Source organism: Natator depressus, chromosome 11, assembly GCF_965152275.1.
Source record: "Natator depressus isolate rNatDep1 chromosome 11, rNatDep2.hap1, whole genome shotgun sequence".
NCBI lineage: Eukaryota > Metazoa > Chordata > Testudines > Cheloniidae > Natator > Natator depressus.
This window is the reverse complement of record NC_134244.1, coordinates 263541-281832: the sequence shown is the minus strand read 5'-3', so window position 1 is coordinate 281832 and position 18292 is coordinate 263541. Positions and strand designations below refer to the sequence as shown.

At 52.5% G+C, this 18292-nt stretch overlaps 1 protein-coding gene across 1 annotated transcript in view; it reads left to right on the top strand.

Annotated features, from left to right (window-relative positions):
* The first annotated feature begins 6286 nt into the window (after positions 1–6286).
* Positions 6287–18292, top strand: part of LOC141995676 (unconventional myosin-X-like) — a 268905-nt gene continuing 256899 nt past the window's right edge. The window contains exon 1 of the mRNA XM_074966937.1: positions 6287–6443. Within this exon, the coding sequence (XP_074823038.1) occupies positions 6423–6443 (21 nt within the window). The 5' untranslated portion in view covers positions 6287–6422. The remainder of the gene's footprint in view (positions 6444–18292) is intronic.

Below are 18292 nucleotides of genomic sequence, written 5' to 3'. Positions count from 1 at the left end.
TTCCCTTCCTTCCTCTCCATCAACGGGAGCAGGTGCTGCAGTGCCTGACGCCAGCCTGTGAAAGCCTCCTCAGCCACCCTAATCTCATTCCTCTGGAGCGAGGACACATCTGATGTGAACACGATCCTGTCTCTGAGGAATCCGTGCTAATTCCTTCAAAAGGCCCCAGTGCCCCAGAGCAGCCTACACGCCCCAGAACAACAGCAGCTCCTGTGCAATATCAATCCATCATCCTTACATTGCAGAGAAAGGGAATAGCTTGTTAGGGATGGGGGTGGGGCAGGCGAGGACAGAGGAAGCAGTGAAGGGTGAGGAATAGGCAGGGGCAGGCAGAGGCCAGGAGTCCAGTTGGTATGGGGTGCGGGCTGGGGCAGGAGGCAGCTACCAACATTTCAAGGAAAGAAAGGTCATTGGCTGGAAAAGACAGGCCCTGACTTATTTTGTTAAGAGTCCTCAGTGTACACTGTACAGAACCCCTTGCGTGGGTGGCAGCATGGGCTTAATGCTCAGCATGTTAACTCTTGATTGGCTGCATTAGGCACCCCCCCAGGACAGGCAGGAGGCCACCCTAAGCCAGGGGCAGTCAGGAGGTGGACCACGGGACAAATCCGGACTGCCAGACATTTTTGAACACACCCCAAAATCTTTTTATTTACTTATTATCATTGTTGGCTTTTTATTATTATTTTCTCTGAAGTCTGGACCTTGACTCTATCTGGACCAAGAAATTTGGACCTTGACAAAAAATAATTGACTACCCCAGCTAATCGAAGTACAGTCAGGGCCTGTTAGACCCAGAGCTAAGGTCCTGTGGGCTGGGCTGTCCCCGAGGATGGGTCTCTTCTGGCCCCACATTTTGAGCAGCGGATGACCTTTGACCTTGGGAATGTGGGAGGAGAAGAGCTGTGGCTAGAAACATCCTCATGCCCAAGCACTAGATGGACTGAACCCCGAAGAGGAAAGGCAGTCCCAGTGCATCATTCCCTGCTTAGAGCCTGAGGTCAGGACAGACTGAACACAGGGCCTGGTAGTGTGAATCCTGTGCCTGTGTCTCTGGAGTCTGGGCATGTGTCCCTCTCCATCCCTGTGTCAGTGATTCCCTCCATGCGTGTGCATGTGTGTAATTTGTTGTGTGTTCGTGAGCCTGTGTCTGTATGCAGTCACTTCCTGCCAGCGTCTGGCTGCAGAGTTGCTCTTTGCATGTGTTGTGTGTTCCCCTGGGGTGGGCACAGACAGGCTGCATTTGGGTAGACCCTTCTCAGGAAGTCTCCTGGCTCCTGCATCAGGGAAGGTCATTCCTGGGCTGTCTCTGCTCTCTGAAAGCAGAGATTTTGTGCCCATGATAAGGCAGGAATCCGGGCTGGATTCATGCTGCAGCCAGAGAGATGTAATGCAGACACACACATCTCCTCCTCGCCTGCCTCCCAATGCTCCAGGCGGCATCTCCTTGTGTGACGCATCCTCCCCTCCCCCACGGCTGGCTCACCCCAGTGACATCATCCCACAGGGCAATCTCACTTCAGAGAGGCAGGAAATAGGAGCCCACTCTGCCCTTTGAAGTGCTGATCAGGTCAGTGACCAGGGACCTCCTGGCTTCTCCTCTCAGGCTGGGGGGCTGGCTCCTGCTCACAGGAATGGATCACTTCCCACAATGTGAAAGAGGAGCTGCTGCTAGTGTGGCATATTTTACAATACAGTAATTCCCAGCACAGCCTAGAGCCAGCACGAAGCAGGCAAGCGTTGTGCAAGTTCCTCACAATGCCCCTCAATCCTGACCCGCGGCCCCCTCCGCTGGCTATTCCATCCATGGGGGATCCCCCTCCTGAGTGCGGGCAACGGATCAGGGGCAGGTGGGCTGCAGAACTGAAGTGTCACAGTGTTTCCTCCTCGAGATCCTGCCTTGCAGACACTAATCCTCCTGCAGTGGGAGTGCCCATGCTGGCCTCACGCCCAGCCACTCTCCTTCCCTGCCTTGTGCCAGCCCCGTGGCAGAGGAAAATGGGGTTGTCTCATTTCCAGGAGGAATTCCTGCCCCTGCTTGTCCCTGCCAGTCTCACCATTGACATTTGCTGCTTGTTAAAGCCTCACAGCAGGAAACTGACTCACCCTGCTGCCTCTGCCTCTCCTGGCTGTGGGGAGGGCTCCACGGCCTGGAGCAGGGAAGATTCACAGACTTGCCTTAAAGGTACATGCAGCAGCCTGCGGGCCCCACCGTTCAATCTCTTTGCAGCCTTTCTCAGTGACTGACCCATGTCCCTTTCACACCTGAGTTTTGTCCTCCCTTTGCCAGGTTCCTTCCTTTTGACTCTGATCCTGAGGAATGACAGTGGGACCCTCTGTCTCATGGGTTGTTCTCATCCTGGGCTGGCTGCCACAGGGACAGCTCAGATGCTCTTTCAGTTCAATACTCTTCTGGCACTGCAAGGTGTACATGAACTGCCAAAGAGTCATGAAGAGACCCTTCCGCCCAGGTCTGCCCAAGCAGTGCTTCACAGTGAGTGCATCCCACCCTTTGTCCTGCCTCTTTGAGGTGCCTGGACTAATCAGGAAAAGGCTTGGGAAATGCTGCTCTGGAGAGGTTGGGATGTCAAATGGAGCACTAGGTACCATGGAGCAGACAGACACAGTGTTTCACTCTCGAGTGTTGGCTTTGCGTTTAAACCATTTGCAGTAGCTGGTGGTGGCAATGCATTTGTCATGCAATTCTGCCCACTAACCCATCTAGGCCAGGACTGCTTCTCCCATTCCAGACCTCAGGACAGGCAGTTGCCATTTTGTTTTTAAAAACTTGCCACAAATTTGTTTCTCCCTGCCCCGCCCCAACTCCATTGACCTGCAGCTGAACACTGGCAATATTCAGTTCTGGACAAGTGACTGGTTTGAGATCCAGAATCTCAGAAATTGTCAGGTTAGAAAGAGGTGCTTCATCCAATGGCAGAGGGGCTGCTAATCCTTCCTTTCCAGTGGGATGCAGCACTTGTCGTTAGCCCTGGTCCATCATGAATTACTGGCCCTAACAATCCCGATGTTTAAAATATCTCTGTTTAGCTTAATAGATTTTTAAGGCCAGAAGGGACCATTATGATCACGTTAATCTGACCTCCCACAGAACACAGGCCATATGACTTCAGATAATGGACAATCATCACATGCTGCTATAAACTGCTCAAATGGTTAACTACCCTCACTGTTAAAAAATGTGTGCCTTATATTTAGTCTGAATATGTCTCACTTCAGCTCCTAGCCACTAGACTAAAGATCCCTCTCCTATCAGAAATCTCCTCCTGATGTAGGTATTTACAGACTGAGTCACCTCTTAATCATCTCATAGATAAACTTTAGCTTCTTTAGTCTCTCACTAGAAGCCAAGTTTTCAAGACCTTGAATACTTCTGATAGCTTTTTTTAACCCATTCCAATTTTTCAACATCCTTGTTAGCAGTGCCAGGTTTACAGTGGCTCAGTGGAGCAGGGCCCATGCTCAGAAGGGGCTCTGGCCTGCTCTGCTTGCACTGCGCCCCAAGACCCCGCTGGCTCCCCCCAGCCACCCCTTGCTCCTCTCGGCCTGCCCGCCAGCTGGCTGAGGACTCCTAGCCACACCCCCCTGCTCCTCTCAGCCCCCTGGCTGAACCCCAGTGCACCTCTGGCTCCGGGCAGTCTCTGCTCCCCACCACCTGAGGGGCCCCCCCTGTCTCCCCAGAGCCGAGACGCCTGGGACTGGTGCAGAAGCCTGGCCAGTCTCTGCCAGGTGGAGGGGGAGACAGTGTGGGGGCTTGGCTGGGCCCCTCTAGGCAAGTGCGTCTTGAGGGACCCCAGCCAGGGCAGGTCCTGGCCTAGCTGATTGCGCTACTTCTGAGCCCTGGGACCGGCCCTGGCTGCGCTGCCAGCTCAACCCAGCAGACGCAGTCGCCTCACAGCAGGGCTGGTGAGTGCGGCCGGGAGGCAGGGCGTGGGGGAGTGAGTCTGTAGGGAGCCTGGGGGGGTGCTGGGCTGTGAGGGGGCGGGGAAGATCTATGTGTGTTGGGGCACTAGGGAGTGGGGGTTCTGTGGGGGGTGCTGGGCAGTTGTAGTGGGGCTGTGGGCAGGGGGGAGCTGGGCAGGGCACTGTGCATTTGTGGGTGGGCCTGGGGGGGCACTGGGCATAGTGGGTCTGGGTGGGATCTGGCCATAGGGAGTCAGGAGGTGTTGGGTGGGGGAAGGGGCTGTGTGGCCAAGGGGAATGGGCACACTGGCAGCACAGGGCCGGGCTGGCCACTGTGCGTCTGGCAACTGCCAGTTTGTAAACAGTGCCCTCACACTGGGCGGAGCGGGGCTTCCCCTGCTATGCCAGGCCCCATTGCCTCGGCTGACCCCTCACTGCGGGGACTGACCTCTGCACGCCAGGCTCCATTGCCACCATGGGGGCTCACAAATACGTTTGGTGCCAGGCCCACAAAAGGTTAATCCGGCCCTGCTTGTTAGAGTGTGGACACCAGAACTCAGTATCCCAGTGTCAGTCTCATTAATGCTGTATACAGAGATAACACCTCCCTGCTCTTACGCGATATTCCCGTTTATAGATTCAAGGATTGCATTTGCTCTCTTAGCTGCAGCATTGCACTGTAAGAGGAAGTTCAATTGGTTATTTACTACAAATAAGTCCTTTCCAGTACCACTGCTTTCCATCTTGTAAGTGTGACTTATGTTCTTTGTTCCTAGACATATGACCTTGCTTTTGGCTATATTAAAATGTGTTCAAATTAGCCCACTGCCCACCTGACCAAGTGATCCAGAAGCATTTCTCAAATACCTCTTTGGTAAAGCACTCGGTGGGTGTTGTGTGCAAGATCCAGGTGTCCCGTGGCTCTGGAGCATAATATGGCCACCTATATTCATGCCTTTAAAAGCTTGTAGTCGCTTTCTAAATGTGTGTGTGATGTAGGGCAAGGAGGCGTTTGTGTGTGTGGGGGAAGGGGATGGTGTTTATCGCTGAGCAGCAGGATACAGGTGTGGACAGGGAAGCAATGGAAGGAGCAAGACAGGAGTAGTAGATGAGCATCCTTGTCTGTATTATCACTATCCTTCTCTCACTCAGCTCCCCCATCCCATTCTTCTCTCCTTCTCTAGTTCCTTTATTGGCCCCAAAAGGTTGTTATTTCACTAAAGCCATTTGTCAATTCTTAAAGCCTAATTTAAATGAGTAAGTATAGTGAAACAAAATCTCTGTGAATCTTAAACTAGAAAGCTTTGGCACCCAGCTCTGTGCAGGAGTTGTGTGTGTGTAGGAAGAGTGCATACCAAGTGCCAGTGCAACTCTGTGTTTGTCCATATGTTTGTGTCTGCACAGGCTGAATTAGTATTGGGCGTTGATGGTGGGGTAGTGCCCAGAAGCCTGGAACGGGAGTGGGCCCCATTATGCTGGGTGCTGCCCAGGGGGAGAGAGCAAGACAGAACCTTCCTTGCAGAGCTTGCAGTCTAAGGGGCCCTGTCTGTGTGTGTGTGTAGGTGTGTCTCTGTGTTTCCAGTGCAGCATTCTCCCCCCTAAGGTGCACCCATCACTCACACTGGTGCTGGAACAATTTGTAATGGGGGGGGGCGGTGAGAGCCACTGCACCGAACTGGGAACTCTGTATATAACGGCAACCACTTCAAGCCGGGGGTTGGCACCACCCTGTAGTTCCAGGGCCGACGGTCACTCATTGGCCTCCAGGCCGTGTTCCCTGCCGCTCGGCCGGAGACGGGGGACGGGACGCTGTCCTGCCGGCTGGGCGTGGCGCTCGCTGGCCCAGCGTTTCCGAGTTCCCCTGCGCTGCGCCGGCTCATGCAGCTCAGGCCCCCTGGGCCTTGTGCCATCCCCGCCGGGGCTTTGCCCAGCTGTGGGGCTCGGCTCCCAGCACCCCCGGTTCTGTGCCGCTGGAGCCCAGCGCTGGGAAACGGGGCCAGGCCCAGCTCCCGTGTCCGCGCCCCGGGGAGCCCGCAGACAGAGCCCAGGGGGCTGGGGGCCGGGCCGAGCTCCGGCTCGCGGGTGGGGCGGGGACCGGGGGCCTCGGTGCCCGGCGCTGCTCTGGGCAGGGAGGTGCCGCCCGCCGCGCTCGGCTCCAATGAGGCGGCGCGGGGCGGAGCCAGCCGAGGGCTGCTGAGTGCGGGTCCCGCGGGCGGCTCAGACCCGGCGCGCGTGGGCTGGGGTCGCCTCCCTGCGCCCCACACGGACACGCGCCGCGCCTCCCACAGCCCCGCGCCGCGCCTCCCACGGACACGCGCCGCGCCTCCCACGGACACGCGCTGCCCGCCCGCCGCGAGCCGCGGATGGGGCCGTGAGCTGCAGACATCAGCTGCCCGTGGCCGGCCCCGCTCCGGCTCTGAAGGCTTGTGCAGCCTCTCCTGCCACCTGGGCTGCGCCCGGACAGAGACCCGGCTCCGGGGGACCAGGCGGGAGAGCTGCAAATGGAAAACTTCTTCCGAGAGGTAGGAAGCGCCGAGTTTCAGAGCCGGGCAGCGGGGCCATGCTTACGGGGTGCGGGAAAACCTGGCCCCACAGCGACCTCCCCCAACTGGGGAAGAGAAAGCGCCCCCGGGGGCCGAGGTTGAGCTCCCTCGCTTCCCTCTGAGCTGCCAGGTCTTGCCCCGACCGCCGAGCTCTCGCTGCAGCCCTGAATAACCGGCTCCAGCCTCTCCTGTCCTCCTGCCGCATCTGGATGCAGCAGCGCCCTGCGGGAGCAGAGCCAAACTCCCCTCAGCGCCGGCTCTGTTGCATTGTGCAGCGTTGGGAAAGGCTTGGAGACGGGCATCGGAGCCGGCTAGGGGCCGGGCGGATTCCCCAGCTGAGGGGAGGCTGCAAAAACCAGCCCAAGACTTCCTGCAAAGCGCGCGTGCGAGTGTGTTGCTGGCGGGAGGGAAGGGTCCGGGTCCAGACTCCAGTGAGGTATGACAGCCTCCTGCTCGCGCTAGCCCAGAACGAGAACCAAGAGGTCTTGCAAACTCAGGGCCAGTAAATGCAGCGCTAACCAGAGGCAACGCTCGGCTTTCCCCGGATGTGGAGCCACGCCGGAGGTTTGCTGTATAGCCGGCCAGAGTCGTGTTCTGGGGATGGGAATCCTTTGACTGGAATTTCTTTGGGGCTGGGAAAGTATCTTACTGAGTGTGTCAGTTCAGGGGGCTGATCATGGTCATCACTAAGGCTAACAGCCTCATGGTTTGCAGTGTGGCAGTGCCAGCAGACTGCTGGGGAGCCATGGGGAAAGCACGGCTTCTGCCCAAAGGGCCACTGAGCCCTGGAGCTATATGATGGAGGTCTATAACATCATGGCTGGTGTGGAGAAGGGGAATAGGGAAGTGTTATTTACCCCTTCACATAACACAAGAACTAGGGGTCACCCAATGAAATTAACAGGCAGCAGGTTTAAAGCACACAAAAGGAAGTATTTCTTCACAGTCTCACAGGCAGCCTGGGGAACTCTTTGCCAACGGATGTTGTGAAGGCGAAAACTATGACAGGGTTCAAAAAAGAACTAGATAAGTTCATGGGGGATAGGTCCATCAATGGCTATTAGCTAAGATGGTCAGGGATGCAGTCCCATGCTCTGAGTGTCCTTAACCTCTGACTGCCAGATGCTGTGACTGGATGACAGGGGATGGATCACTTGATAAACTGCCCTGCTCTGTTCATTCCCTTTGGAGCACCTGGCACCGGCTGCTGTTGGAAGACAGGCTGCTGGACTGGACGGACTATTGGTCTGACCGTTTCTGTGTTCACTGTCTAAAAGACCAACTAGTGGAGGCTCTAGTCACAATTTTGACAGGTCTCAGTAACACCGCCACCCCTGTGGCATCACTTGAGTATGCTCAGTGGCCTGCCATGACTGCTGGGCTGAACGGTGTAGTGTGGGCATCTTCCAACAGTCCTGGTGTGTCTAGGGCAATGTGCATCCACCCTGCAAAGTGTGGGGCACTGGAGCAGCTGCCCAGCATAGATCCTGCACTGAGGGAAAAGGGTCAGAGCCCACAGTGATGTTAGCAGCTGTGGAGGATGTGGGCGATACCGGGAGGGTGAGAGTGGGGTGAGTGCTACGAGCCTGTTGATGCTGCGATTGCCAATGGTGCTGTTATTTGCTGTTGAGATGGGGAGTCAGACCTCCTGCCTTAGAATGTCAGCTAAGCCCCCCAGGATCTAGGGAGAAGTCACCCAATGGGAAGCATGGAACATTTGGCCAGATGCATTGTGGGAGTCTTGCCTTCCTCTGAAGCATCCGGTGTTAGTTGCTGCTGGATGCAGGACATGGCCTTGATGGTCTGGCCCAGTGTATCTGACCCTCCATGCCCTGTGCCCTGGCAGAGCAGTCCAGAGTCACAAAGTGTACGTTTGTAACATTAGCACCATGGCAGGTAACTGTTCCCCACACTTAATGGGGGATTCTGGGGGTTGTGGTTCAGACCCCAGCATGGAGCAGCTCATGGTGCCTGCTACCCCTTCCCCCACCCTGTCTCTGTGCCCTGCCCCTTGTTTGAAGGAATAGCCCACAGTGTAGGTGCCCTTGCTATGTGGATCTGGGGTCTCACTTTTAATTTTGAATGCTCAGATGCTGAGAGGGGAAGTGAAGGGATTTGGGTTTTGTTTGTGGGTGGGAGGGGCTGCTTGGGTCTTTCCCCTCAGGTGACATCTAGTGAGGCCTGCAGAAGCCCTGTAAGCAGCAGTTGGTGCTGGGGGAAGTGCTGAGAGAGAATGAGCTCCAAATGCAAGTAGTTCTCATAGTTCAGGGTGAAGGAGCTCTTTGGGAGAGAGGGGAGAAGGGATTCACTGTGTCAGAGCTGTGGGTACCCAGGGACTGCTAGGATGTCTGTTTACTCCCCCTAAGGGAGCTCTGGAAGCCCAGGGCTTCCTCCTGCTTCTGTTCGGCCCTGTACGTTCATGTTGCAGCTCTGCTGTCTGCACGTGGCCCAGGTCTGAAGCTGAGTTTTGACACTGTGTGGGAGTATGCAGCACAGTGGAGCCTGTCTGTGCTTCCCCTGCCTCTCCTCAGTGCTGTTCCCCAGTCACCTTCGTGCCAGCAGATGGCTTGGACTCCTGCATTATCACACCTACATCCACTAGACAGGCACACCAGTTCTTTACTCCTTTGTCACAGCTCTCTTCATTGGGCCTCTCAAATGCTTTGTGAACCTCTAATGAGCCTGGCAGGCTCTGCAAAGCAAGGTTCCCCCATTTTCCAAAAGGAAATTGAGGCCTGGGTGTAAGGGTGCCTAGCTACTGCAGTGACTGGCACCCTAGAGACCTAGACCCTCCCTAAGTTTTTTTTTTTCTCTCTTTTTCTCCCCCTTTGGCCAGTGAATCTGCATTTTGAGCCTAGACCTAGGACTTCCCTTGGTGAAGGATGTTGTGTGTTTGCAAGTGGCTCCCTCCCTTTCCTAATCACTGGAGATGGCACCAGATGTCTGCATTGCTTGGGCATGGCAGCCTCTATCTAGTGAAGGGGTCCAGAGCTGAACTCTGTGAGCCTCCTGCTGGGGGTCTCTGCCTCTGACTGAGCTGATCTTCAGTTCTCCTTGATTCATGCTAGAAGTTTCCCACCCTGCATTGGTTTCCAGGACATTAAACCCTGTGTCTGCCTGCTGTGTCCCTCGCACTAGGTAAAGCGGGAACCACTGGTTCTGCCAGACTTGAGGGAGTTATCTGTTGACAGTGGTTAGATGGAGCAGCTGAGTTAACGGGCTTAGTTGGTCCTGTCCCGTCTCCCACTTCTGCTGTCTTTATCAGAACAGATGTTTTCACAGATTCCTGGTGGAGGCCTCTGCCCCCAGGGTCTCTCTGCAGAGCACATGGCCAGGGGCTGCTGCATCCATTAGCTGATTAACCTAATGGTACTGGGAGCCTGTGGTGTCTGCATCTAATTAGATGGAACTCACTATCTGTGGTGGGGGCCCCTTGATCAAAGCCTCTTTTCCACCCCCTCGGCTGCTGGGAAATTCCTACCCTCTCAACAGCAGAACCAGCCACTGAGGAGCTTGACACACTGACTAGGGAAGAGGCTACATGGAGTTGGGAGGTTGAAGCAGAATCCCAGCATCCTCTAAATGTGCGTCTCTCTCAGCTCTTCGCCTCCCAGCAGGACCCAGCCAGTCAGCATCTGCCTAACCTGCCCTATCTAGGCATGTATGCGACCCCAAGTAGACAAAGCCATTTGCTGCATACATGGGCTTGGGGACATGGTTGTGCAAATGCCTGAGCCTTGGCTATGCTACAGCTTCCTCCACTGCAGCTGCAGGGAATCGTGGGTTTGACAGATCCAAGTGGAGACAAGGTGAACGAGGGCAAGCTCATCTCTTAGACAAGGGCCGGACTCTGACCTGCACTCACAGGAAACATGGTCTGTGTGTATGAATGTGGCTTTTACCTTTCCCCAATGACCAGAACAGCTGGAGCTCTGTGCTCTGGCAACTCTGCCGTCTTCACCCACTCCCCTGATGTGCTGGGCATTGTGTGCGGGGGCTGCATTGGAGTCCTGTGCTGCATTGCACTGGGATTTTCACAGGGGGCAACTCCACCCCATTTATGCTGCAGGAGGGGTGGACTCTATTCCAGGGAATTGATCTATAGAGCCCTGCAAATCTGCAGGTATCCACTTTATAGCTGCGGATATCTGAGGATGCGGCCGTGGATATCCACGGATGCAGGTATCCATGGACCATGTTTGCGGATCGGATGCGGATAAAAATTTTATACCTAGAGCCCTGCAAATCTGCGGATCTCCACTTTATATCCATGGGCCATGTTTGCGGATCACAGATCAGATGCAGATATGAATTTTGTGTCCACAGGGCTCTATTGATCTGCGGAGGTATGGGGTAGGTCACCTCTCACATTGGATAACTTGAAGTCCGGTGTCCTTGCTGGTCTCCAAGGCACTCAGTGTAAACACCATGTGATAAGCACAGGGCAATGCAGCATTCCAGATAGGAAGAACCAACTGGATCCTTTGTAAACTGATCCCAAAGATTATGGGCTAGGGCCTCCACCATGATAAGGTGGCTTCCTGCTGCCCCAGTGGTGCAAAGCAGTCTTAGGTGGAGTAGATCTAGCTGGCCAGCTGGGAATTGCTTGATGGTGAGAAACCACTGGGTGGCGTAGAGTAGCTCATGAAAGCTTATGCTCAAATAAATTTGTTAGTCTCTAAGGTGCCACAAGTACTCCTTTTCTTTTTGGGTGGTGTAGAGATAGTATGGCCAGCTCTTCACCATGCCTCTTACTGCCTCCTGGGACAGGGAGCCATGGTGGGGGGTGGACAGACTGCAGTGCGCTCTGTGATCACTGGCTCCTGGGATGGCCCTTTGGAGGCCTACTGCAGATGGTTGTAAAGTAGAGCTACCTGGAGGCTACCTTAATTTAGAGCAAGGGCCAAATCACCCCCAGTGGTTTCTGGGGGATCAGGAGAGCAGAGAAGTGGTGCACGGCTGCCTTTGCCTCCTTTCCCAGTCGTATGCCAAGCACAGGTCAGCCAGATGCAAGGTTTAGGATCTCTACATCAGCAGCATCATGTGGCTACAGAGAGGAGCTGAAATGGTGTCTTCACTCGGCTGCCTTCCTGCACCGCTGGTGCAGTGTGCTCCATGCCCTGAGGGGGAGGGGCTCATGCTGACCAGCACTGCAGGGAGGGTGAGGAACTCTGCTTTCTCTGCGTGTCTGGCATGTGGGCAGGATGTGGGTGAGACCCAGAGGATGTGACTCGCTCTCTGACTCCCCTTGAGGAGCAGGAATGTCAGGACTGGGGTTAAAGGAGACGCTGCGCCCTTCCCTCTTCCGTTCTTTGCAGTCAGGCGATGGCCGCTGGGTTAGTCCCAGGGTCAGTCTGTACTGACAAGATGCATCTGTTGCAGTCACTGACATGTTCCTCTTAGGGCTTTTCTGCACAGGAACTCTCAGGAAAGTTAAGATGAATAAATTAAAGGTGTGAATTTAAATCGCATTAAACCCCTGTGTGGATGCTTCCATTCAGAAGTCACATGGCCGTAGCTTACTGGAAGGAGGATTAAATTACAGTGCACTAAGGCTGTGTTTCATCATGGCTAGAACCTTGGCCTGAGATGCTGGGACCTGGATTCTGTTCCCAGCTCTGCCACTGGCCGGCTGGATGACCTTGGGTAAGTCACTTTAACCTCCCAGTGCCTTAGTTTCCCCATGTATAAAATAAGGACAATGACACTGACTCCCTGTGTAAGGCATTTGGAGAGCTGCTGATGAAGAATGCTGCACAAGAGCCAGGTGGTGTTATTTCTGAATGAGAGCATGGGTTAAACCCACACAGGGGTTTAATGTACTTTACCTTAGGTGTGTTAATGTCACACCTTTAGTGGATTTATCTTAACTTTCTGGAGTGTCCCCATGTAGACAAGCCCTTTGTATTCATGTAGTCGCTGGCAGGCTGGGAGTGCCAGCATTTTAGGGGCTAGGCATCTCTCCTTTTCCCCTTAACGTAAAATGCAAAGCTTTTTTTGCTGCTATTTTCAAATAAATCCTCCAAACAGCTTTGTAAGATTCCCAAGGGGGAAAAGTCTCTGCCAGTTTAAAACTGTGTTTCATTGGTTTGTGCTGCTTTTCCCTGGGTGCCCAGGGAATGAGAGCTGCAGCTGTCCTGGCCTCTCTGCTAGGGTCAGTGATGGCTGGTGCTCTGGTTCCTTGGGACCTGAAGGAGGGGTAATAGGAACTGAATTTTGGGAGAATGCAGCAGAAATTGCTTAACAAAACAAACACCAATCACCTTTTTCTTCTTCTGGAGTCTTACATGCAAGTACTGAACTTCTGGGAAGGTCTGTGTTGTTCACATTTCCAGCCTGGGAGCTCCTTGTGTTCCAAAGCCTGTGACCTCAATCGTCCCCTGCCTGTTCCCTTTGGACTAGTACCTGCCACTGTGTTAGTGATGAAAGGAATGGTTGTCACTGGGTGTGCACGTGGGCTTGGAAAAGAGTCTTGGCTTATTTGCCCTCATAGGAGGCTGTACTGAAGCTGCATGAGCATAGAATAATGGGCCAAGCGAGTCACGATAACCAACTTATCTGATGAGTCCAGCCTCCTCTGGTTTGCAAATTATTTGAGCAGACTGAGAGTTTCGAACAGGTGGCAGGCAAATGGCTCTCACAAGCTGATTCCAGCAGAGAACTTATCACAGACTAAAAGGCTTTTTTCAGCATTCAGCTGATTCTGTTTGTAGAGGGAGGAACTGTGCATCCCACTGGGATGATGCAGTGATAAATTTGCTGGCTCACTGTGCCACTTAATTCAGTGGGCCTGGTTAATGCTTGTTCCTTTCTATGTAGGACTGGAAGGGACCTCCTACGTCACTGAATCCAATCCCCTGCTATTGCAGGGAGACACCTTGGTAATTAAAGGAGTGACTTGGTCATTGGTTGGACATATTCGATTAGAAATTCTCCTTCAGCTGTCTTGGCCCCCCAGCCCCCCATTCAGGTAAGGTAGAATCCATGAGAGATGGATGGTGGCCAGAGGCACAGGAGGGATCCACTGTACCTTATCTGCTGTGATTGGTTCTTCTCTGGGTGAGAAAAGGGAATGGTTAGATAACTCTGACTTTGTTGACATTGACCTCATGTGACATCCTGTTGCTCCAGATAATAGTGAGCAGAGCACCCATGTGTTAACAGCTGCTGGGCTAGGAAGTGCCTTGGAAGGAGAAGTGACTCAGAGATTCTGCATCTTCCTGCTATAGGAATATGGGGGCTGTTGTGTGGAGGAGGAGGTGTGGTGTGGCAGGGAATCCTCAGATCTCCCATAGGAGAGGGCTTTGAAGTCCTTGCTCTAGTTCATAGGGAACAATTTGATCTATTCTGAGCCACACTTTTCCAGGTCCTAGAACTGTTGCCAGAAGCACCCTCTGCAGACAGCAGCCCAGCATCCAGGGAGGGGTCCTGTAGTTACAAGCTAGTGAACACGTCTTTACATTCAACCAGTTGGCTACATGTCAGATGGAGACAGGAGTATTGCTGCTTAAAACACAGTTCTCCAGCTCTTGGTGGTGAAGGTACTGGTCCTACTTGCAAGGTAGCCATTATCCTAAAGCATCCCACACTCCTGTCGCTCGTTCAGGCAGCGTTGGTGGCAGAGTGTGCAATGGGATGGAGGCAAATACTGTTGTTGTTTATATCGCAGTAGCACCCGGAGGCCGTAATTGGGATCACAGCCCCATTGTGGTGGGTGTTGCACGAACAAGTAGCAAGAGACAGTCATTGCCTCACAGAGCTTAGAGAGTCTAATCAGAGAGTAATAAATATATGGAACTGGGGAAGAGGAAAGGTAATGGTGAGATGTGGTTACCTAGTGGACTCTGTATGCCCAACTTGAAAGTTGTGAGTAAAACCAAACCCACATCTTCTAATACAAATTAATGCAATTAATGACCTTGGTGATCTCTGCATTACTGGGGCAAGCATGTGTATTTCAAGCCAAATCTCTACTGTGTAGAATCTTACAGTTTATATGAATCTCCCCAAAATGCTCTTCAGTGATAAACCGCAACAGAGGTAGGGAGAAGCTGGGACACACAGCAAGGGAAGAAGGGAGTGACTCTCCATCTCATTTCAGGTAAGACAGGGAGCCTTGTTTCTGACAGCAGGGGCTGCAGAGCAGAAGGCTCTTACACTGATTCGATTCCTATTCCTGTCAACTCTCTTCCCAGGGCTTCAGTCTGCAGCCATGCTCCCATTAGCTGTGACCTTGTCAGATCTTATAAGCTTAGCTGTAGGTTGGGTCTTCTTAGTTCTTGGACGGAAGCCTTCCAAGGAAAACACATGAGAAACACACGTCTCTCTTGTGGGCCAGTCTGCAGCTGCCATTTCATCTCTCACCAAACCATTTCTTACAGTTCAGGCTTTGCTTATCACCTCTCTTATTATTTACTTGCTGATTGCCAATGGGGCACTGTGTTTCTTCTTTGTCCCCTTTTATTTTAAAGAAAATTTAACTATTTAAATGTAATATTAAGGTTACAACTTTAATCTTGTAAAACAGGACATTCAGATTTAAATGTCCCTCTGCCTTCTTGTGCATCTGTGTGGTCTTTCATTCCACGATTGCGTATTATTCAGTAAATGATCTAATACAATATTGCAGGAAGTGCATTTCCTTTGTAACATTGGATGCACCTGCTGTGGAGGAAAGTAACACACACTGGAGGATAAAAATTGAACTACTCATATATCTTACAAGGTTCTAACCTGTAAGATTCGACCTGCAGTCGAGAAGCAAACAAGATATTAGGATGCTTAATGAATAGGAAGGAGAATAATATGGAAAATATTATAATACCACCTATAAGTCAGTGGTGCGGCCTCATCTGGATACTGTGAGCAGTGCTGCTCACCCCGTCTCAAACAGGGTATTGCAGAATTAGATACATAGAGCTTAAGGCCAGAAGGGACCATTGGATAATCTGCTCTGACTTCCTGTATAGCACAGGCCATTCAGTTTCACCCAGTTATGCCAGAATCAAGTACAACAGCTGTAGCTTTGCAACGGGTCCGGGGTTTGGAACGGGTCCCATATGAGGAGAGATTAAAGAGGCTAGGACTTTTCAGCTTGGAAAAGAGGCGACTAAGGGGGGATCTGTTAGAGGTATATAAAATCATGAGTGGTGTGGAGAAAGTGAATAAGGAAAAGTTATTTACTTGTTCCCATAATATAAGAACTAGGAGCCACCAAATGAAATGAATGGGTAGCAGGTTTAAAACAAATAAAAGGAAGTTCTTCACTCAGCGCACAGTCAGCGTGTGGAACTCCTTCCTTGAGGAGGTTGTGAAGGCTAGGATTATAACAGGGTTTAAAAGAGAACTGGATAAATTCATGGAGGTTAAATCCATTAATGGCTATTAGCCAGGATGGGTAAGGAATGGTGTCCCTCGCCTCTGTTTGTCAGAGGGTGGAGATGGATAGCAGGAGAGAGATCACTAGGTCATTACCCGTTAAGTTCACTCCCTCTGGGGCACCTGGCATTGGCCACTGTGGGTAGACAGGATACTGGGCTGGATGGACCCTTGGTCTGACTCAGTATGGCCATTCTTATGTTCTTAATAACTTGTGCTTGACTAAAGCATAGAATCATAGAATATCAGGGTTGGAAGGGACCTCAGGAGGTCATCTAGTCCAACCCCCTGCTCAAAGCAGGACAAATCCCCCACTAAATCGTCCCAGCCAGGGCTCTGTCAAGCCTGACCTTAAAAACTTCTAAGGAAGGAGATTCCACCACCTCCCGAGGTAACCCATTCCAGTGCTTCACCACCCTCCTAGTGAAAAAGTTTTTCCTAACATCCAACCTAAACCTCCCCCACTGCAACCTGAGACCATTACTCCTTGTTCTATCATCTGGTACCACTGAGAACAGCCTAGATCCATCCTCTTTGGAACCCCCCTTCAGGTAGTTGAAGGCTGCTATCAAATCCCCCCTCACTCTTCTCTTTTGCAGACTAAACAAGCCCAGTTCCCTCAGCCTCTCCTCGTAAGTCATGTGCCCCAGCCCCCTGATCATTTTCATTGCCCTCCGCTGGGCTCTCTCCAATTTGTCCACATCCCTTTCATAGTGGGGGTTCTAAAACTGGATGCAATACTCCAGATGTGGCCTCACCAGTGCTGAATAGAGGGGAATAATCACTTCCCTCGATCTGCTGGCAACGCTCCTACTAATGCAGCCCAATATGCCGTTAGCCTTCTTGGCAATAAGGGCACCACACTGCTGACTCATATCCAGCTTCTCATCCACTGTAATCCCCAGGTCCTTTTCTGCAGAACTGCTGCTTAGCTGGTCGGTCCCCAGCCTGTCGCAGTGCCTGGGATTCTTACGTCCTAAGTGCAGGACTCCGCACTTGTCCTTGTTGAACCTCATCAGATTTCTTTTGGCCCAATCCTCTAATTTGTCTAGGTCACTCTGGACCCTTCCCTACCTTCCAGCATTTCTACCTCTCCCCGCAGCTCAGTGTCATCCACGAACTTTTCAGCTATTCGTGTATCTGAAGTCGAAGTATCTTAGTTCGACTTACCTGGCCAGCCTCACGGCGGCAAGTCGACCGGGGCGGCGCCTCCGCTGACTCCTCCTGCCGAGGTGGAGTACAGGCGGCCATTCGGGGATCGAGTTATCGCATCTAGACGAGACACGATAAATCGATCCCCGACAGATCGAGCACTACCCGCTGATCCGTCAGGGAGATGTCGCTGCATTGGTTAGTCTCAAAAATGTGAGCCAAGTGTATCTCGGCAACCGTAACAGGTAGAGAATCACTGTTTTGTCTTCAAAATTAAAGCTGAGATCTTGGAGAATAAGCAGGCAGCAGCAGCATGAAAGAGGTGCTTGCACATCAGACTGGCATATAGTGACTGAATCTGAGCCCTGAACATGGTACGTATCTTCAAGCCTGAAAAGAAGAGAGTTCCTAGCGATTACAGCCCTGTAGGGGTAATGTCTGTCTTTAGTAAAAGAATGGAATTGCTCTTACTAGTGAGCATTACAAGTTCCTGGAACAGCTGATCCCAAATTAGGGTCTATGGAGCATCTGCTGATGGTTTGCAGATTGCTGGCAGGTCGTACTCCTGTCTCCTCCTCCTCCTTGTCCCCAGCTGTCTCTGGGGCCTCCCAGTTCTTAATGGCATGAAAAGTGTGGATGCCTGTAAAAGTAACTGGAAACAATGGTGAGGAGCCAGCAGAGTTGCTCGCATTAGTAGCTTTGGGACATGGGAGGAAACATGAGCTCCCCTCAAGGACCAAAGCCATTCACAAGAGGGAGAAGGGAACCAGGTGGCAGCACCGTACATGCAGAGAATGGGGAGAGCAGCGCCATGTGGGCAGGGAGCCAGGTAGTGTGAGGAATAGAACAGACGTGGGGGTGAAGTGAAGAGCAAAGGGACCTGGCATAAGTAACTCTGACCATAAATGGCAAAACACTCATCCCATTGTAGAGTTAGAAATTCACAAACCCTCCCTAATGCGACTTCTCAATGAAGTTGCTGGGACATCGTGGACTCTACTATAAATACTTAATTGCCTCTGTGCCATGGATTAGCATCACCAATCTTGTTTACAACTCAGGGCTGCCAACTGACTGACTCTCCTATAACTTGGCTAGCCTTGTCACCAGGGCGCCAGACCAGGAGGCCATGGCTCCATCACTTTTAAAAGTGGGAGGACTATGCCCTCCCCCTTTTTACCTGCCTTAAGGATGAGTGACGGGGTGGGGGGAGGGGCCTCGGGGGAAGAGGTGGAGCGAGGAAAGGCCTTGGGGGAAGAAGCAAGACGGGAATGGGGTGTTGGAGGAAGGGGTGGAGT